The sequence below is a fragment of the Centrocercus urophasianus genome, unplaced genomic scaffold (genome assembly GCF_019232065.1).
Source record: "Centrocercus urophasianus isolate 14NV4802_14NV808 unplaced genomic scaffold, USGS_Curo_1.0 seq_15, whole genome shotgun sequence".
In the NCBI taxonomy this organism is placed as follows: domain Eukaryota; kingdom Metazoa; phylum Chordata; class Aves; order Galliformes; family Phasianidae; genus Centrocercus; species Centrocercus urophasianus.
This window is the reverse complement of record NW_024884697.1, coordinates 45,922,107-45,943,560: the sequence shown is the minus strand read 5'-3', so window position 1 is coordinate 45,943,560 and position 21,454 is coordinate 45,922,107. Positions and strand designations below refer to the sequence as shown.

The following is a 21,454-nucleotide window of genomic DNA, read 5'->3' as shown; positions in this document are numbered from 1 at the left end:
CCCCCCCCCCCCCCCCCCCCCCCACTGACTTAGCTTAAGGCGAATCAGAGACCGGGTCTTTCTGCTAAAGCGTCAGCCCTACGTGCATCTGTTTCCACATACAGAACCTTTGCAGTTCATCCAAAAAAGAAGTCCTGTAGGAGAGCACCACAGAGGATGCAGCAGTGCCCTGCCTGGCTTCAGACCCTTTGCGGAAAACGAATGGAGTATTCCCTAGAGGATATGCATAGACAAATCCAGCTCTTCTGCTTGCTTCCAGAATCCAGGAAAACAAAATCAAAGGGTAAGGCTGAGTCATTAATACTCAGCCTGAGGCTTACAGCCAACTAAAGGTATTGCTTGAGGTACTCACCAGTCTGGCTAAGAACGGAGCATTTATGTCCTATATATTCAGCCACCAGCCTGGATAGAAATCATTCACTAGAAATCATTCAGTGTAAGCTCTTGAACAGGGACAAAGCTCTCCCACTCTCTTCTATGCTCTTGTAACAGTACCCATTTTGTTGCCTTTTTAAAGAACAAGATAAAGGCACTCTCATAAATAACTAATTCCTAATCTTGTGCTCAAATTCAGTGCTTCAGACAGAACTTAAGTATTTTGAAAATGCAGTTCCCTCTCTGAGGAAGCATTTGGAAAAAAGTCTTACTGCCTACACAGCTCATCCCCCAGGTCTAACAATGGTTTTGTCTACAAGAACCCAGTAAGTTTTGTTCCCATTTGATGCAGACTGCAAGTATTTGTTTCTTGCAATGATTTCTGGAATATTGACTCTGTCAGTATAGTTTATGGAACTAAAGCAGTATTTCAAGTAAAGCATTTTTTAATACTAGAAAATAAGAACCACCTCCTTTTCCACCTACACGCTATATTTACATATACCACAAGGAAGCCAATATTTTGATACACTGAATATTTATTGTCTTTCACAAGACAAAATGAAGGTTCCCCTGCCAATGAAAAGCCATCAAGATGACGGTTAAGGGGACAGGCTGCAAAATTCCAGTGTACAGTATACGCAACAAGTGACCACCCTGACTACCCCGGAAGAAAGATGATTGATCTCACTGCAACTAAAAATAAAACAAAACAGGATTACAAAATATTTACAGAAAGGAACAGTACAGAAAATAAAAACTGGACAACCACGTGTGTATGAAATTCTGCTAACGCTTTTCTGGCTCCTTAAAAATTGGCTCCACTACCCTCACCAGAGCATTCAGGATGTGAAAGGATTAAGGAAGAGCAAAGTCAGCCCCAACTCCTATGCCCCCTCCACAGAGCACCATCACCTCCTCCAAGGAACTGGGAGGACTCAAGGGAAGCAGAGTTGCCTTACTGACTGTAATTCCATTGCTCCAAGTGGACACGCTAGCTCTGAAAGGAAATACTTGGCTGCACCTCACCTGCAGCAGTCTCTACTCAGAGCATACTGGCAAGTTAACCCACGGGTAGTAGGGAACCTTTCCCTGTCATGCGAGCCCTTTCATTGCTTGCAGAAAGACCTCTCCTTCTTCCTCTGTGGTGGCCTGATCTGTGCTCAGAGGGCAGGAAAGCTGATTGGGACAGGTCAGAGAAGACCTTCCATTTCCTTCATGAAGGCTTCATACACATCATCCTTTGTCTGTACAGAGATAGGGGCAGACGATCCAGCCTTAGGGGCAGCTTTGGTTAACGGGAGAGCAGGCTCATCATCCTGTTTTCTCTGAGAGGCAGCCAAAGCCCCTTTATTCTCCCTGCGCACTCGCAAGGCAGTGGGCACAAAGCGAGTGATTTCAGCCTTGGGGTTAGTGATCTGTGGCTTGGCACTGATAGTAGCCGTGGCCTTCTTCTCAATGGTGGCTGCACTGGTGTCATCCGCCTTGGGACGCTGAATCAAGCTGGGTGGGGCACTCAGAACACCAGGGTTTGGAAGAGGAGCTGGTGGGTAAAGCCCAGGCGGGGCAGGTCCTAATGGAGGCACCAGAGGTGGCCGCAGCATGCCTGGGCGAGGAGGAGGGATACCTGTAAAGAAGAAGAGAAAAGGTGAGCTGACTCTACCTGGGATTCCTAAAATCTCTGGACAAAAATAATGCACAGGCTCACAAAGCCAAAGATTGTCAACAAAGTGCAGAGCCGCTGGCTTTAGAGAAGGGGAAACAGGAACAAGTATTGCACCACTTGATAGCTCCCAACAAGAAGGTGGAAGGAAGCTGAATTAAGACAAGAAAACTGCTCAGCAGACTTGGGAAGCCACAAGAGCCCGTGTATTGCTCCCTTTCAATTTTCAAAGTTAAAATCTGAAAAGCTTCCTTAATGATTTATCCCACTGGAATTTCAAAATCAGAAGCACTAGCCAGCAAAACAAAAAAAAAAAAAAATCACAACACACTATCTCCTATACAGAAACAATGCAGCACACGTTTAAACACTGAAACTTTTTATTGTAAGTGCCAGATCTCTCACTACCAAAATATGCATAGCAGTATGGAATTATTTGTTATTATAAAGAAATGGTGTCAAGGAGCAAACCAGAAAGAACCTAAGGGCATACCTTTAGCTGCACATACAAGAACAAAGGCAAACTGGTAGTAGGGAACTATTTAAGGCCTGAAGGAATATCTGATACTCCAATTAGATATACTGCCTTGATCACCAAAACAAAGATTATACAGAACTGGGAAGACAAAGTAGGGAAAAAGCTGGCTCCAAAGCACAGCACTTTACCTGGTGGGGCAGGAGGTGGCAGGCGAGGAGGGGGTCCACGTGGAGGAGGGCCTGGGGGAAGACCGGGTGGGGGACCGGGGGGAGGGCCTGGGGGTCGCCCAGGCGGGGGACCTGGTGGTAGAAGTCGAGGTAAAGGCCCACGCAGTCCTGGTAAACCAGGAGGTCTCAGGAAAGGAGGAGCTCCTGAAAGCATACATGTAGGAGATCTTAGGTTCGTGGATACAAGAACAATCCCACCTGCTAATACTGAAGATTCTCAACAGGAACTTCAGAGGTGTTCTCATACTAGCCAGCTGCCTGATTAAACCAGATCTTCTAAGTTGTCTCAGGAAAAGGCAACAGTTGTAGAACCAAGAAAGCTTCTTGGTTATGTTCAAGTACAAATATTCTCTCCATCTTCGAGAAAGGCTTTTCCCCATGTATTGAAGCAACAATTGAGAACAGCTAATAAAGTATGGTTATCTGAACTTAAACAGCTAGAAATGAAAGTATTTTAGTCTCTTCAGGCTGTGATTCTGGCCTGAGAAGTACAAAGTAATTTCACTCTACTGAAAATAGCTGCTTTGAGGTTTGAGGTTCCCCTTCTAGGGGATGTCAGAAACAAAACTGGGGGAAGACGTTAAGAAAACCACAGACTGACCATGGAAGAAACCTCACAGGTCTCAGCAAACACCACACTGGGCTTCTGTACTTAATGAGTAACACACCCTGCAGCTTCATAACCCCGACACCAATAAACCATCTGTAATACTAAGAGCCTGCATTCTTCAAAACAAAACAAATCAAATATTCACCAGGTGGAGGGCCAGGAGGAAGGCCAGTAGGTGGCCCTGGGGGTCTCAGTGGAGGGGCTGGAGGTGGTCCTAGTGGAGGTGGCCCAGGCATAGGAGGTGCCTGTATTTGACCCGAAGCAACGGCCTGTGAAGACTGCTGCTGCTGAGTTGAGGCTGCAGTAGATGACCCAGTCTCTGCAAGAGCTTCCTCACTGTGTTGCTGTTGTTGCTGCTGCTGTTGTGATGTGTCTTCAGACTCTGAGTCATCTTCCTCCTCTTCTTCTTCTTCTGAGTATTCCTCCACTTCTCTCCCTTCTTCTGGGATTTCCTGACCTGAAAGCAGACACATTTATAAATATCAGTCCACAAGTGTCAACTTTGTCAACATAAAACACTAAATAAGAATGAAAAGAAAAAAAAAAAAAGTTCACCTCAAAGGAAAGAAAACTGACGATATTAATACACACAAAATGCAAAGAAGTACTAGATAATTCTGCTTTCCTGGGGGCACTGAAACTTCTATTAATAAATCTGAACACCAGTTATTTGAGTTTGTGGGAGATAAAGCTTTTTTTTTTTTTTTATATTTAGCCCTCAAACTAGACATAATCACCACTTCTAAGAAACCCATCTTCTCCCAGCTTCCTTTCCTCTTCTTCCCCCCCCCCAAAAATACATGAGTGTCTTTGTGTCTATTTGAAATGAAAAATCTGGACTCCGTGGGTTAATACCTTTCTTCAAAAGGATATTTTTGGGAAGTATTAAACCTTGCAGATTACAGGCTGAGCACACTAGGCTAAAAATAATAATCTAAATTAAAACCAACCACATTTTACATTCTTAGTAGATTTTACAGTATGGCAGTAATGCATTTACTTCTATAAAATGGAATTGTGCAAATTAAGTTCACCAGGAAACCTGATCTGCAAATCTAATGGTAGGGATATGTTGAGAGGAGGCATATCACCCACCTGCCATTCGTAACATCATGGCCTGGAGTGGAGTCAGTTCTTTCATGTTCTTCTTCTTCTTCCGTGATTTCCCAGGCATGTCTGCAAACCGTACGCTGTGACCTGGGGAAAGCAAAGCACAGACAAAAGAAAAAAAGGCAGAGGGAACAGAATAAATCAGTAAATATAAAAATAAAATACACGTATATTAAAACACAAAAATGAATGTGTGTATGAAATACATTAAAGTCCTCCACTTGATACAAAAAATACATCATTTTGACATAATGATACTCCTAAATAAGAGTTAAGAGCCATCTTCCCAATCTTCTCAAGATTTAGTAATCTAGGATTTTCTGTCAATTGGAATCCTTTTAAACAATCAAGAGAAATCATCCAAAAGCATTAATAGTGCAGCCATCACAGAAGTACTATTCAAGTCACCAAAGAGTAAGTATATTTTACAGTAAGGCTTAATTTTTCATGGGGTCCTTTGCTATTTCAATGCTTCAGGTGAAAAATGTTGCACATTCAGATAGTGAACTTCTTGGTAGTTTCCATTCATTATTAAAATTGTTCAGGTGGAATTTAAGTGACCTACAACAGAGTTCATTGGCTAAACAGACTACTTTTTTCCCCTACCCCACAGTAAGGAGAACAGACAAAACACTGTTTAGTAGTACTTTTCTTCTGAAAACTCAAAAGCCCAGTCGGTAAATTCCCATCATACCTGATTTCTTTTCTTCTCCACCTTCCCTCTCCTTGTCATTATCACGGTGTGGGAAGTCCTCACCTTCACTGTCTGCATCTGACCTATCACTGTCACTATCATCACTACTCTCATCATGCTTGTCTTGATCCATATCCTCAGGATAGCCTTCATCCTCACTTGTACTGGACATATCATCATCATGCCCTCGCTGCCCTGTGAAAAGCAAAGTATTAAGAAAGACATGAACTCCAAGCACACTGGTGTGAAAGGCAGAATATTTTAAGTTCACAGTAAGAAAAATCTTCCTAGCAACAGAGTGAACGTATTGTCAAAATTTGCTATTTAACACATTCTTAATGTATTCTGGGGAGCACATTGGTAAGATTTCCTATTAACAGTTGATTAACTGGCACAGTAAATAAGTGAAGGGAACTGAATTACACAACTTCCCCCTTAGAAATATTTCAGTCCTTTTTGGTATGCAGTGAGGCTGACATTCCCATTTGTAGAAGTTTCTATAGAAAATACAGTAACTGTTTGAAAATGCTTCCTCAGATTTGGTATTACAGTTTTTGTTTGTTTTCTTGGGTTTTAATGCAAGGTGGGGGGCAGGGGGAAGATTACTTCTCTGCAAATACACATAGTATCTCCTTAAAAATAGAGTAAGACACATTTCAGCCTCGCTAAGACTACATGGGAAAACTCAGTTTACCCAATATAATGAAAAAGTATCTGCAAGCTAAAATTAAAAAATACAGCATTTAGAAATACATTCAACAACAAAACTGCAAATGTTATGAAATATATTGGAATCACCTCAGGATTGCAAATCACTCAAAGAGTTCTTCAAGTAGTACAAACACTCATATTATCCAGACAACACCTTATCTAGAGTGCACCATGTTCACAGCAGTACTATTCACAGCAAAACAAAGAGGTCAAGAACCCAGAAAGAGACAGGAAAGTCCTTGCCTGGTTCGGAACCGTAAGAAACGTCTTCCTCTCGCCTTCGAGGAGCCACCTCCAAAGCAAAACCCACTTTACGACCATACATCTGTAGGACCTGTGGTGGGGGTGGTCCTGGAGGAGGTCCTGGGGGCTTCCTGCCAGGAGGTAAACGTGGAACACCGAGCCCAGGAGGAGGAAGCATAGAAATAGAACGAACTGGTGGTCTGGAAATAAGACAGAAAATGAAAACCAGAAAAATCACAACAAGAAACAAATTGCTTATGCAACAAGTTGTGAAATCAGACTATTCAAAAATATATATATATATATATATATATATATATATATATGCATAGGAAGAACTAGTACTAGCTTGAGAGAAAGATGCACAAATAAACTAGGAGTTTAAACTGAATATACTAGCAAGACAAAAAAAAACAACACAAACAACTGCCTGACAGATCAAGAGGTATTTACGTTCAAACAATGAGGCAGGGCTTTAAGTTTGAACAGTAAACAGAAAGACAAAAAGGTACAAAATACCACCCAAATCAGTTTAAACAGAAAATCTAATAGGAAGGAAAGATTGAGGTTTTTCAGTCAAAACAGAACAAAAAAAAAAAAAAAAACAACAATTAACTCCCACAGAATTTCCAATTTCTGCTTCTCAGTATTACTCCCGCTTCCAACCCCAGCTCTTTCCTTGTAAGAGAAAGCGTTCCTGTTTTTTTTTTCCCCCTTCCAATCATCCTTTTCCTCTTACCCATAGGCTGATGTCTTCTTGAGGATAGAAGGTGGCTGGGCCCCAGGAAGGGGAATGTCTTGTATAAGAATGTTGGAGGGAGCATGAGGCATGTCAGGTAAAGGGATACTTTCCACTTCAACATGCTGAGCATTCTGGGGGAAGAAAAAAAATAATAATTGAGTTCCACAGAAGCTACTGTACAGTCTTATTACCTTTAAGAACACTCAGCACATGGGACCTGCCATCACTTGCCAAAAGTCTGTTACACGGGCATGCTGCCTTACAGCAGTCAATGCTGCAGTAAATGCTTTCAGTACAAAACAAATCACACACACAGAGCACACATGAAAAGCTTTTGTCTTTCAGTCAAACCCAACCACATCTTCATCAGCTTTAAACCTTCTATCCCCAAAACAAAACAAAACAAAAAATGCAGGCAAGTATGCCTACACCTCCTGAGCATCCAAAAAACTCATCCAAAAAATCATAGGCTCGGCATGCCCTAGAAAAAGAAAATTTAAAGTACTTGCACATGTGCAACATTAATTTTTCTGTACAATTGGGAAAAATTTCACAGAAAGTTCCTTAATGAATGACAAATACCCATTTGCAGATCCAGATTTGTGTAGTCAATGAGTATACGGATGTTATAGTTCAGAAATATACAGGAAAGTTAGACCAAAAAGGTTATCACACTAAAGAAGGAAGGATGGAAAGCTTACCCTTGTCCTGGGCTCACTGAGAAGACTCCAGGGGGAGCAATCTCCACAAGAGATCCTTCCCCAGTGGTAGTCAGCTCTTAAATGGAGTCTAGGACAGGTGGAGCCAGGTCCCACCCCTTCCAGTTGCACAGGTGAATTGCCTTCACCTGTGCTCCCAGGGCTGACTCATTGCTCATCTCAGGTGGTCAATCAGAGGTTCAGGCCATGATTTAGCAGTCCCCATACAAGATTTAACAGAAATACCAACTGCACACACTCATATGCTCTATCTCTCTCTCCTTAATACAGAAAATAGATCCCAATATCGATCTGCAATGTAAGTTTTCCTTTAATCTAATCTATTATTAAATTAAATCAATATAAGAGGGAGAAATACGGACTAGTCATCCTCCACGCTGTCTTCACTGAAATACTCTAACTGGAGTTACTAAGAAACCCAGTACATGTGCTTAATATTAACTAAATATATACTGGTCTCTTATGAAGACTCCTTTTTAAACTGTTGCACCTAAAGAGAAAATGAAGATTACACAGTACACAGTTACAAGCCTCAACATTAAAAGCATTACCTTGACAGCATCAAAATACTGGCTGAGTTGTGCTCTCTTTTGCTCATACTCCACTTCCAACTTGCGGAGTTCTTTATAGATGTCAGGATTCTCCTTCTCATAGAGCCGTAAGATACGCTCAAAAGTCTCACGGAGCTTCTTGCGTTTATCCTTTAGCACTTTTTCATTAAGCTGTGGCTGCTGCACTGGGTTAAACTCTAATCAAAGACAGCAAAAGCAAGCCAAAGATTCAGAAGTTACTCTACTCCACAACCACGATTAATGAAACAACTTCAAACCACTTTCAGTTCCTATTTTCAGGAAGTCTTCTGCATCAAGACCAATTATAAGTCACTTACATACTCAGTATTCAGTGTTTGACAGCTATCTACAACACCCAGTACCTCCCCTGCTCACCCATCTCATCCAATTTTTCCATGTCCCGGATGATCTGCTTTGGGTCTTTCATCTTCAGTACAGCAGCTCGTACCATCATTCGTTGCTTTTTGTTCTAAGAAGATCAGAAATCAAGGAGATCAGAAAAGTGACACAGGAGAAAGAAAAGCTTTTTGCTAAATAATCCTCTGTCAACACTCCCAATCCAACAGAAAAGGAAAAAGGACCTTCAAATGCCCTTGCCACATTAACCACAGCACAAATCAGCAGGAGAGATATTCAAAACTTCTAGGAGTTGTAATTCCACTATCTCACTATTTACAGATGGTTCTGTAACTCATACATTCCAATGAAGACACATACAATCAGTAAAATAAATCAACTGACAAAAACAATAAAATGAATCATGCCAATAAATACATAAAGGTTTTTTGTTTTGTTTTAACTCAAATCCAGATTTCTGCCTGTGTTTTCTTAACTGTTTGGACAGTATATTCCTAACTAAATTTTACAAGATCAACTGAAACACTGTTCACCATTCATGGCCCTTTATAATCACAAACATCATGCAAAGCACAGGGAATGCCAAGTAAATGTTCCAGATCTCTTTATGTACCTTTTTTAGTTCCCTCTTCCGAGCTTCCTTTCCTAGAGAGAGGGAAGAAAAAGAAAGAGAGAAAAAAAAACTTGAAAGAGTGGCTCAAATCCGCAAACAACCTTTCCTTCTTCAGGACAAGCACTATTTCTCAACAGTTCATTCATTTTGAATTTTTCATTAAATAAAAGGAAATTTTAAAGCTCATCTTCCCACTGATAGACAAACACAATATGAAATAGAAATCTATGTCGTATGTGTCATACAGAAAGAAAATGCAACATAGCAGTCTTCAGGCCTCTAGAAGCAGCAATGTTTTTATACTGGAAAGAATAACAGACAAAAAAAAGGCACAGTGATGCATGCAATTGTAAAAGATTGCTGCTGAAATGTAGCGTCAACAAGAAACAATGCCTTTTAAAAATATGCAGGCTTTGAACATGCATCTGAAACAAAGAATGCTCACAGTGGAAGCCTGGTTTTTCTGTTTCTATGTAGCACTGAAAATGCAGTATGTTACAAAAAAGGAAAAGATTAGACAACCCCCTCCTGTAAACTGAGCCTTTGCAAAATGTGACATTCCATAAATTCTAGCCTCAGATAGATTACCTCCACCTCAAGGAGCAGCTCAGCCAATAGTTAAGTATAAAAACTACAGAACACTGATAATTACAGTAAAAATTAAGGGAAAGATAGTGCAGAACAGCAACAGCATGCAAGCTAGTAGCCTTCTTGGAAATTTTTACAGCCAAAATGGAAACAGTACTTTTTGGGCTTGGGAAACTCAGTTCCCAGACAGAAGGGATGATCTTCTCCTCTGAGAAAGGTCTTTATCTGCTTGCCTGGGACTCCCCATTCCCTTTTGCTTAGTTTTTATGGGTACTTACGAGCCTGATCTGTGGGATTCATGAATTTCCCACTCTTGGTGGATGATGTAGATCTCCGCCCCATTTTGGCTTTTTTTCTTCTGCTTCAAAATAAAACAACTGAAAAAGACCTGGAAAAGATAACCATAATTTCAGGTCCTATGCATAAGTAGGACACGTGTGCTTATTCGTCCTCTTTGTATTAGTAGGTTGACAAACCAAAGAAAACCTCAAGTAAGATCATCAAATCCTATACAAGTTCAGGCATTCACATCAAAACCATCCTATTTTAATTAAGTACCACTTAACTACTTACTTACAACTACTTTAAGTGCAGACTTTAAACAAGTCAGTTTGTTCTTCACCTCATGACTTGAACTGGGAAGCTTCTTGCTTTAAAAAAAATAAATTTGTATCTTATTGCATCCTTCCATAACATAAGCATGTCAGAGCCTTTCTAGCTTTCCACTTAATCGCCTAAGATACCTCTACTTCAAATGTTTCCCACATATATCCTTTTTCCTCCCAGACTTCTAGGTTGCCCTTGACTTCTCCCCGACCAATCATCAACCACCACATCCGTCAAGAAGCACTCTGTACACATTCTTTTTCTCCTCACAGACCACTAGCCTTATGCCATCTCAATCTGCATCTGTTTTAAACTGCATCACAATGACCAGAAAGGAAAGATTATTCTAATAAAGAGTTCTTTCCCATCTTTGGGCACTTCTTTAACTTACAGTCAACTGTAATGGCTGAACTACAGTCAGAGGCATTGCCTTTCTCAAAGAGAAAAACGTTCTCAAACCTTGATCCCAAATCCTTTTAGGGCAAAAAGGAGGGCCCGCATAAGATAACCGGTGAAGGAGGAGGGAAAAATCAACCGACCCAACGTATGCTTCGTGAGCACTGGGGAGAGAGGCATAAAGTCTCCAATGAAGCACACGAAGGCCTCCCCACCTCGAGGGATGTTGGGGGAAAGGAAGAAGGCAGCAGCGCCAACCGCCTTCATCCCCCCGCTTCCTTTCCCTTTCCCTTTCCCTTTCCCTTTCCCTTTCCCTTTCCCTTTCCCTTTCCCCATCCCCATCCCCATCCCCATCCCCATCCCCATCCCCATCCCAGCTCCATCCCTTGTCTCTCACCACTCGGCCCGGCGGGGTAAGGCGAGGCAGCTCAGCTCCCTCCCGCCGCCGCGGCCTCTACCACCACCGCGCTGCCTGCCGCTGCTGCGCCGCCATCTTGAACGGGGACGGAGTGGCGCGCCGCGGTAAAGCACGACCGCCGTAAAGCACGACTGTCGTAAAAGCACAAGCGCAGCACGGCGCCAACTCTATGATCTCGCTGCCTTTCTGGCACGCGCGGGGGTTGCCGGGACGGCGGCGGTCCGGGGGAGGGTTGGAAATAAAACTCTGAACAATCTGAATTGCTGTGAGACTTTTTCACTGTTTAATAGATGCTGTGAGAAATAAACGGAAATAATTTAAATCTTGTCCCTGTCTTTGATTTGTGATAGAAGGAAGCAGGTGATGTTTACTGACAGCTTCAGCAGCCACATGAGGCAGTTGGTTGCTTAGCAGTGCCTCGTTTTGGCTGCCTTCTTCATTGGGGTTGTGCTTATGTAGAACACGTCTGCACTATGCAGATTTAATTCTTCATTCTGCGTCCACACGCAGAGCAGGGAGGGAATACACGAGGGATGTGGTGGGAACACCTCCACCATGAGCATCCTTGACGAGCGCCTTGTCACTGGAGAGAGAGAGCTTGCTGAGCTTTTGCAGGTTGCCCGCTCCACACAGAGGCTGGGTCTCTCACTGTGGCAATATTCGGCTCGGGCAAAGCGTTACCATGACGACCACAACTGCTTTCTCCCAGGGATGTCTGCTGACTAGTAGAAAAATATGCTACACAACTGCCAGCGATATCAGCAAGTCCCATAGATTCTTTTTTTGCTGGACTAGGGGAAAAGAGCATGTGGCTTTTTTTAACCTCAGGGCTCCCTTGTGGGGGTGGGAGGTGCTGTACCCCACTATGAGGTCAGCTCCCTGGGGTTCTGGCCAGGCTTCTGTGGGCTCACGGCCTTGTGCCCCATACGCTGTGGGAAAGGTTCCCTCCTGCTGGGCTCCAGCACCTTCAGCATCTTATGGACATGAGGACATCTCAGGCACCTGCTTTTTCAAGGAAGTCATCCTTCCAGTAAGCCCAGCAGGATCAAGGATCAATCAAAAGGTGAATAGAAACTGTATTTTTAGGTTCTTCACTGTGTGTCCTGCTTCCACTGGCACTGCTTAGAATTTGCTTTCAAGAAAATGTGGGTAAGCTCTCTGAAAAGTACAACAGATTTGCTTCTGTTTGACTCCGCTTTTCTACTACAGCAGTGGCTGACAATCTCACAGAGATATGTAGTGAGCTCATTCTTTTTCTCCCTAAATTAGAGTGTAGATTTGCACACAGAAAACAGCAGGAATGAGGAACTCCTGCCTCTGCAACGCTCAAAATGGCACTGCTTCTGCAGCTGGACAGTTTGTACAGCCTCTTGCCTCTGAACAGCTGCCCCTAAACTGACTGCTGTACAGGTCAGGAGTGAGGCTACATCACACATTAAACAAGACGCTTTGGGTCAGCAAGCCAACACAAAAGCTTATGTCTTGGTAAGGCAGGCTTTTTTTGCTTCCTCTAAGTTGCCTCTCCTGGGTCACACTGCCCAGCCTGTGGCTTGTGCTGGTCCCAGTTTTATCAATTCAGCAGCGGCCTCTCTGGCATTTGAACTTTGCCTCTTGAGAGCCAGCAGCTGCATTGCCATCTAGTGGCTACCACGTTAGTGAAAACAAAAGAGGAAAAAAGAAATAATAAAGTGGGAATAGTAGGAAAAAAAAAAAAAAAAAAATTGTATATATATATATATATATATATATATGCATATATATATACACAACACCAAAACAGATTGGAAGATGACAGTGGACAGCTTCCTTGATGTAATCTCACCCGTCTCTTCATTTTTGCATGCACTATCTAACCAACATTTGATGCTGAGTGTTAACAAGCATGTATGAAGAATTTATAATCTGCATCCATAATGAAGGATTTCAATATTTTTTTTCCTGATTTGGTTTGAGATTTATTTCTTATGATAATTAAAAAAAAAAATCAAGTGCAGGAAAGAGAGCACTGAGAATATTTAGATATATTTTTATTAATTCCTAATTCTATATATATATATATTCTTTTTTTCAAAGAAAAAAAGCAAACCACAGCAAATCAGAGATTGACAGCAAATCATGCTCTTGCTTTTAGCTTTGTTCTGAAAGGCTGCAAAATAAGGCCATTTGGTGGTAAGTTGTGAAATATGGAATTAGAGTATTTTTGGCAGTCCCACACTGGTGACTCGTGAAGCTCTTGTAAGTAAATTTAGCGCATTAATAGGGCTGTAATCTTACAAATCCTTGTGTAAGCATATAATGCCATTTGATCAACAAAGTAGCAAGTGTGCACAGAAGCATCTACCTGTGAGTGGGCAGGAGCAGGACAATACTGATAACATGATGTTTCTCACAGCTAGATACATCAGGAGCACTGCAGCTGGGTTCTCTCAACTCTTGGGCCTGTAGGCCCATGATTTTTCTATCTGTTAATCTGCTGGCATTAGAGTTTATATAAAGATCTCTGGCTGGCTTCTCAGGCAAGAAGGCACAGGAAATAGGAGTTACGTGTGCTTTAGCTAGTCCTTGTAAGTGCTTCTATGAATGGGGAATTCAGCCTGTCAGATTTAGCACAAATCCACATCAAGAGATCATGGTAACAGCCATCCTGGTAAATTCTTCAGGTGATTATATGGTTGTTTTGCTGAAATCATTTTCTTCTGTTATGATGTCATTTTGATGGAGAAACTCTGGAAGAGAAAAACTGTACTTTCTCACCACTTCTGCTCCAGCAGTGCTTATTACTGTCAGTAGTACCAATAGCATTTCATCTACGATCCATTCTGGAAAACAGGTGAAGAAAAAGTGGCGTGTATTTAAAGTGTTGCCTTTCCATTCACTGAACTTGATGTCTGACCAAAGAAGTCACTTCACGTATGGCGCACTGGTATTTTTCTGATGCTTCTTTAAACTCAGCCAGGTGCTCCTCATAGCTCCTCACAGCTGCCAGCAGCTGGTTCCTCTCTACAGCTCCCAGAATGGCATGGAGAATCATTTCCATGCCGAGCCCAAGGATGGTAATGCTGATTCCTCCAAGAACAGATGCCCCGATCTGTGCAAGGAGGCTGATGAGTTTGCAGACAGTGATAGTGATAAGGTTGGAGCTAAGCAGTTTGACAGCTACCATCCCAGCAGTTGAAGTCACTTCTCCAAGAACAATGGAAAAAACTTTATGGGCTATTGCAATTTTCTCCAACTCAGGCTCTTTGATATCGTACAGCTTCTGGTACAGCACAGGCTCCAGCTTCTCCCTCATGTCACTATCAATCTTCTGTACTTGACACTGAATCTCACGCATCGCTTGAATGATAATATCACAGTTTTCTTTGACAGTGCTGCTCTCTCTCATCTTGATGTGGGTGATAGTACACCCCAGGTGTGCATTCAGAACTCCAGCCAACTCATTTGTTGCATGGAAATTCATGGACATGCAGTCAAGCAATTCCCGGTGCAGATGGATCAGTTCTTGTCGTCTCCTGGGGTTTTCTGGGTAAAGGAGGTCACTCAGTGCCATTCTTCAGGAACAAACTACTTCAAGAGAGAAAAGAAGGTTCTTGCTCTGTTTGATACCCATAATCCCATCCCTTAATAAGCAGTGAAATGTAGACTGCTTTGTCTCTGCCTCACTAGTTCTTATGCTTGGCAAATCAAATCCCAAGACATAGCTTGTACATCCATAAATCTTAAACACTGTTATGTATCCTTAACCAAATTATTCAAAAAGGACTTTATGAGACTTATGAACATGCTCAGAGCAACAAAGCCAGCTAACAATATGCAATTATGCATATGCAATAGTAGATTGGTAAAATGATGTTAGTGTTGAACTACAAGACAGTTCTCTCGTGATTTTTCCCGCAGTATTTTGCACAGTACATTGTTGACATTCACAGTACATGTTGACATTTCAGACACTTACCTTGTAGCTCTGCTAAGAGAATAAACTCTTTAACTTATCTTTCTTAAGGCTAGAGGAAGCAAAGGTTACATACAGTAAAAGGTTTTGACTTAGGGAAACAAAAAGTCCTGCCAGCTCAAGGTACGATTCCTTATGCTTCTGGGATGCTGTTGGCTTGTACTCTGGCTCAGTGTGATATTAATACCTTCCACTTTGCTGATGCTAGGTTGAAAGATCATTTCTTAATCCCCATTTGTACAAGCTGCAAAGACAAAATGTTCTAAGAGAAAGAACGTTTCAATGAACATTTTACCTACTAGAAAGCTATGGAGAATACTGATAGCATCTATTTTTAAGCATGATTCTTTCAGATTCCAATGATTTCTTTTGATTTTATGTCCCTTAAATGTAACTTATCTCTTATTCTTCACATTGACGCTTTATTCACATTCACTTTGTAGAGTTAGACAGGCCACACACATTTCCATATTTCTGTCTATTTCTCCAACTCCAGGTATATTTTTTCCCAGAGGCTTTTTGAGTTAAATATTCAGACTGCCTACCTGGTTGTGCCCAAGTGCTCTTTCAAACAGCTGAATGTGTACAGGGCAGTGATCTCATCCTGTTTCCACTGTGTTTCTCTGGTGGTTTCCAGCGGCATGTGATGAGTCAGGGATCCAGAGCCTGGGCTTCAGCTGGGTCCTGCTGCCTGCCTGTTTGCCATTAATTTTATTATGTGATGTTTATCTGAGTTCTCCTCATTTTCTTCCTCATTTTCCTTTTCTTTTAATTTTAACACATTACAATTTATTTCACACTAGTTCACAATTGTTAGGTCATCCTAACAAAGGCTGAATCCATCTGCCTATGGCAGAAGAATTTACAGCCATTGCTGTAAGGGGATGGTATAACTCACTGTTCTCAGAACAACAGAAAAAAGCCCAAAGTGTAGGACATGTGAAGACTCCTGTAATATGTTTAATTTTGTGTATACCCACTACTATATGCAAACTGAAGGATTATAGTTCTAGGGATGTTGTAATGTAGATTGTTTGAGAGGACTTAGACAACTTTAGACAACTTTACCAATAGATATCAAAGGTGAAAGTAATTCATCTGCTATTTCATCTCCTCTACTATTGCTTTTCAGATGACATGCTGAGGGTCAGTTTCAGAACTCCTGCATCCATAAGAATAACCACACCTGCAGCTTCTGAAACCATATTTTGCTGTCCATTTTGGTAAGGTTGACTAAGAGCTTTTTCTGTTTTTTTTTTTCTAACACTGAGGTCTTGTGGGGAGAGTAAGGTGGTTTGATAATTTGTAATATTGATTTCAAAAATGTGACATTCTAGCTGAAAATATTTGTATTTCTCCCTCTTTGTCATCTGGATTTCCTCTGTTTGCTTTTCAGAGCCGGACACCTCCTTCAGAAATGTTAGCCCACCTTGGTTTTAGCAGTGACAAAGAAAGGCTGCTGAAGGCCTGCCAGAATCTGTATGAATTAGTGTACATTTATGTCTCTTCAACTAATACAATATTCCAGATCCTCAATCACCAGCTTGGTACCAACTTCCCCACCATGACAGTAAAAGAAAACTTCAGCATTAAAGAGAACCTGCAGTTGCTGGTCAGTGCTTTAAAAGAGATGCAAGCCACAATGGAAACAAGAGACAGAGATGTACAGGAAAGCATGAAGCAAAGACTGTGTGCTAAAATTACTGGTCGCATCATCTCTCTACAGGAAAAAATGGCTGCAGTAAAAGATGTCTATGATCATTATAAGGAGATTATAGGAAGTATCTTGGGCGCACTGGTTGCAGTGTTGTTAAAACATGATAATTTCCCTGGCACAGTCGAGTCTGCTATGGAGCAGTTACTGAGTTCGCCTGCTTTATCCCTCCACGTATCAGAACTTCTCATGGACTATGCTGATGTCATTAAGATGCTGCAACAGAATGGGACACCAAGTACTACAGAAGACAGCTCCTCCTCAGGTGAAACATCACAACAGCTCAAGCTTCGTTCTGTATCCTCCAACTCTTCGCTTTTTGCTTTCATACAGACCCTCCTCCGAGGACATAGGTCCATAAAGAAAAGCCTGAAAGTAGCAGCTGACTGCTTAGAGGAGGCTTTCAGGGTGCTGAGGCCGCCGTGTGAAGCATTCCAAATCTTTGTTAAAATGATTGAAAACTGCATCCCAGCAATAACAGAAAAGTTGCAAGAGACACGAATGTCCCAACCTTGTCCACCTTGATTCCGTTAACTTTCACATAGGAAGGAGTTTGAGCAAGCTTGACTGCACACATTCAAGACGTACCTGTGACAGCTGTTTCTAATCTTCCCAGTCCTTTTTGAAATGTGTACTTAGTGTCTCTCAGCAATTAGGAATAATAATAAAGTTCCGTCACTCAATTATTTGCAATGAATTGTAAAGCAAAGGAAACAAAAATGTGGTGTGAAATATACATACAGAACAAGCTAATCGTAAAATAATAATCATAAAATCTGTTCAAACTGTGCAGGCAAACATGTTTCAGGATTTCTGTAGCAGCAGCTGTTCAGTTTGCTAGGGCATGCTACTACATTTAAATAATTACATGATGATCTCTGCCATTGCGTGTGTCTATATCAGATGTCAGAAATACTGAGTATCTGGCAACTCATTTCAGTCCTCCCAAAAAACAAAGACACTCACATTACCTAAGTGCTCTCATTTCTAATGCTAGCATTTCTCAGGTTTCAAAGGTTCTGCGTTTATTGACACAGGATTTCCAATGGAATGGCAGCATCAAACTTTCATGGAGATGCTCAGAAAGCCAAGCAGTTCACCCAACTGTTTTTTCTTGTCTGTTATTCAAGTGTATATTTCTGGATGTAGCCAGAGAGTCAGTCATTACCTGGCCCAGCACAATAAAATTCCAACTACAATAAAAAGAATGACGGAGGCAGAGGCAGTAGATCCACTGTTCTTGATTCTTGAAGCTGAAAGAAAGTTGAGAGAGCAGTCATTTAAGTCTCCTTTGACTGCCTAGGACTTCCTGCCCTTTCTAAAAGCACCTTTGCCCTAAAAAAGCATTTCCTCAAGTCTACCTACTATTCTGGCTTAGTGCTGAGTAAAAATTCTCATTCCAAAGGGACAAAAGCAGGATCCCATATTAGTGGTGCACTGTTAGGACAGGGCTGTGGAACAAACCCACTGAGGTCATACAACAGAAGAGTTATCTCTTTAGCCAGGAAACTGATATGTGTGTTTTGCCAGTCAATACCTCTCCTGTCTTCTGCCATAGGAAGGAGAACAGGAATGAAGCAGGGTAGTTTTGTTTACATTTATTTGAGCTTGGCAGAGTAGTACTGCACTAAAGTCCTTTGTAGTCCTGAGGCCTGATGTGTCTGAACTCAAGTTGCCAGCAAATCTCATCTGCCCTTGCATTAAGGGAGGCTGGGGACACAATGCATGTGTCCCGCAGCATCTTTGCAATAGCAGATAACATAAGCAGAGGCTGCAAAGTGCCCTGAGGCCTGCTGTGCAGCAGGTGGCCCCCTGTAGATACATCTGGTGTGAGCTGGTGGAGCTACTGGAGACCAGGCTGCCTGCATCCCACCTGCTCAAAGGGGTATATACAGTACCTTCCAAGAGCTGGCAGCGGTACTTGCTGTAGTTCCCCACGGAATGCAGGTGGAGCCGGTTACCATGCTGTGTCCGAAAGAAGTTTTTGACAAGGAATATCTCATAAGGGGGAATGAGGACTTCCTTCTCAGATGTGTAGTAAGAAAAGCCTTGCATAGCTGCTCCCAGGCAGGTTGTCACCGTAAACAAAGTTTCATTCCCAAATTTCTGGGCTTCATTCCAGAGGCGAGAGGTGGAGGTGAAACGGCCAAATCTCACCATGCTGCCAACTGCAGCCTCAATATATAAGTCCTTCACACCCCTGTGCACCCGGTAGCAGTGACGTTTCCCCACGCTGTCCTTGCTGCTCTGCCACTGCTTCATTATCTGGATAGCTGTCGTTAGGTAAAAGTGAAAATATTTATAGCTGAAGTTGTGTCTGTAATGCTCTGGAGACCGTCCTGCTGTGGATGTGGCCCAGTTCAGCTGAGAGTGCAGGGAAGAATTCATGGTGTAAGCCATGAGGACGGTGGCATGACTATCATGCATCTCCCTCAGGAGGCCTACAGGGCTCTTCAGCAAAGCTTCCTGAGCCTTCTTCCAGAGGTTCAAATAGTTCTTACTAGCAGCTATTTCCTTCTGGAAGTAGTCTCCCCTCTCCAGTTCTTCCATCATCTGCTCTCTGCAACCCAGGTACTGGTCATCAAAGGAATGTAGAGCCATATCCATCATAAGGTGGGACGCTGCCTGTATTGCAAAAGCAAATGATAGTTAACATCATAGGTGTGATTTTTTCTATATCTCTGTAAATGGAAGCCAGGCTTTCCCCTACCTTCTCCCTTCAGTTTTTCATGATTGACAGAAAAGGCATAGAAAGAAGGCATCTTTGACAAGCCCTTTATGAGCAACCTTTGGTTCAAGCTCCATTTCAGCAAATAACAAACAGAATGCTATAGTTCTTATTTTATGGAGATCAATGGCACTGAAGACTTATGGACAGTTTCCCTTCAAAGGTCAAGGGGATGGGGCCCATAGGACAGACCTACAGTGCATGAAGTTCAATATTCTGTTAATGGTTTGTGAGAGATTTTGAAGAAAGAAAGAATAAGAAGAACATTATGTCAGTGCAGCCTGGACGCATCTCACAGGTGAATCTCTTCTTTCTGTCTTATGTCCCATGGACATATTCTGGCTCCAAAGCAGGATGTTCAGTAAGGAGAAAACAGCAGCTCTGTGCCAAAACTTTCATTTGTCCACTCTGTCTCAGTGAGGCCAAATAGACTTGTCATGTAAATAAACATTAAAAACATGAGTAAGGTTTTACATAACCCAGTGCTATAAAAAGAATATAATCTCTAATATATTTTATTTGTGAAAGGACACACTAATTATCCAATACATTTCCTAGCCTCCGAAGTCAGTCTGGTCCACAAACCATATAAGAATTCCAATTATTTCTCAATGATACTGTGATTTCTTTGAGGGGAAGCTAAAATTCACAAGTTGTAAGTAGAGCAGTATGGTCCCATACAACAGCACACTGCTGTTGGCAGAATTTCAACCGAGACAGGCTGGAAAAGGAGAGGAACAATTCCACGAGAATTAATCCAAAGCTCCTAAAAGATTGTATTTAATTTAATTTTTCTTTTCAGTAGGATAAATGATTTCATCATGTCAAATAAAACACAGTATTTACTCCTCTTACCAATCTTTGCAAGATCAGCAACAGAATGCTGGCCAGCAGAAGTACTGACGTCCTGGAGTCCTCCCAAGACATTGTAAAAAACACTGAGCTCAAGCAGAGAACCCTTGCATTTGTTTCTTTCTTGTTTTTTTCTTGGGTTCTGGAGTTTGTATTCTACTCCCCAATTTTGGTGACAGTTCTTCAACCAAAGATCACCCACTGGAGTCTTCAAGCAATTCAGATGTCCCTGATCAAGCCCAACAGTCAGCTTACTGGTAGAAGTGCGCACACAATCCACAAACAAGGGTCTGGATGCACTGAGACTTTATGAGTTGTTTCTTCACTCCAACTTCAGCCAGTGCAGCTGCCCTTTGCCTTGATAATTCTCTTTATTCCAAGGTATGTTGCACTCTTACTCTTGCAAAAAGAAGGAAACTGACTTGGAGAGGTCTAAGACAGTTCTCTCCTAAGAAGTATAAGTCAAGTTGGGGTGGAGAGTACTCTCTGGCTGAGAGTTTTAAAAGTCATTTTCGTGATGTGCAGAGCTCTGATAAAGACTACCCAGAAATGCACAGTAGGTTGGGATCCCATCTGGAGGCAGAGATAACATAAATGTGTCTCTCCTCTTTAGCTTCTCCCAGTTCCTAATAGCGTGCTGCCAATCTTCCACCTACACCACTGCAGAGTGTCACCTTGTTGACCTGATTACATGGTTGCACTCAGAATGAATGCATAAATGCAGATTCCACATCGAGAACAATCTCTCCCCGCTAGCTGCTTTGCAGTCACCCTTCCAATTAAAGGGCAATGAGTTACTCACGTGCAAAGACCCATGACCTCCGGCAATATTTCTGTTAAAACAGCAACAAAAAAAAAGAGTAAAGATTACCAGAGTTTCCTCCTGACTGTGACACAGATAATCGAAGCCTACTTCTCATCGCCTATTAATAATAAGTTGGTCAGAGAGGTTTTGAGGTGGGCATGTACAGCCATGGCGATAAATGCAATGGCCATACGATGGCAGCAGAGGATGAGTAATGTATTGAAGAGTACCTTGAGCAGGTGAAAATCGAGCTGCTGCAGTCCAGCATTGCATTTGTGATC

The 21,454-nt window shown here is 42.1% G+C and overlaps 3 protein-coding genes across 5 annotated transcripts; all 3 read right to left on the bottom strand.

Moving 5' to 3' along the window:
• Positions 1-896: 896 nt before the first annotated feature.
• WBP11 (WW domain binding protein 11) lies at positions 897-11,198 on the bottom strand. Of its 2 annotated transcripts, none has more exons than XM_042816206.1 (12): positions 11,102-11,198; positions 9,981-10,090; positions 9,115-9,146; positions 8,520-8,613; positions 8,124-8,320; positions 6,851-6,984; positions 6,112-6,311; positions 5,158-5,352; positions 4,449-4,550; positions 3,499-3,810; positions 2,705-2,887; positions 897-2,002 (listed from the first exon to the last, which is right to left on the bottom strand). In XM_042816206.1, exons 2-12 carry the CDS (start codon positions 10,042-10,044, stop codon positions 1,569-1,571), a joined length of 1,947 nt encoding a protein of 648 aa, XP_042672140.1. In that variant the 5' UTR covers positions 10,045-10,090; positions 11,102-11,198; the 3' UTR covers positions 897-1,568. The 2 variants fall into 2 exon arrangements, with proteins under 2 accessions (XP_042672140.1, XP_042672141.1); XM_042816207.1 differs by lacking the exon at positions 11,102-11,198 and adding an exon at positions 10,768-10,961.
• A 1,977-nt stretch (positions 11,199-13,175) lies between these two features.
• SMCO3 (single-pass membrane protein with coiled-coil domains 3) lies at positions 13,176-14,672 on the bottom strand. The gene has a single exon (XM_042816339.1). It carries the CDS (start codon positions 14,670-14,672, stop codon positions 13,995-13,997), a length of 678 nt encoding a protein of 225 aa, XP_042672273.1. The 3' UTR covers positions 13,176-13,994.
• On the bottom strand, positions 14,603-20,834 carry ART4 (ADP-ribosyltransferase 4 (inactive) (Dombrock blood group)). 2 transcript variants are annotated; one of them, XM_042816337.1, is made up of 4 exons: positions 20,372-20,834; positions 18,687-19,413; positions 17,957-18,041; positions 14,603-14,689 (listed from the first exon to the last, which is right to left on the bottom strand). In XM_042816337.1, the coding sequence occupies exons 1-4, from the start codon at positions 20,441-20,443 to the stop codon at positions 14,659-14,661; spliced, it is 915 nt and encodes a 304-aa protein (XP_042672271.1). In that variant the 5' UTR covers positions 20,444-20,834; the 3' UTR covers positions 14,603-14,658. The 2 variants fall into 2 exon arrangements, with proteins under 2 accessions (XP_042672271.1, XP_042672272.1); XM_042816338.1 differs by having other exon boundaries at positions 14,659-14,686.
• Between the last annotated feature and the right edge of the window lie 620 nt (positions 20,835-21,454).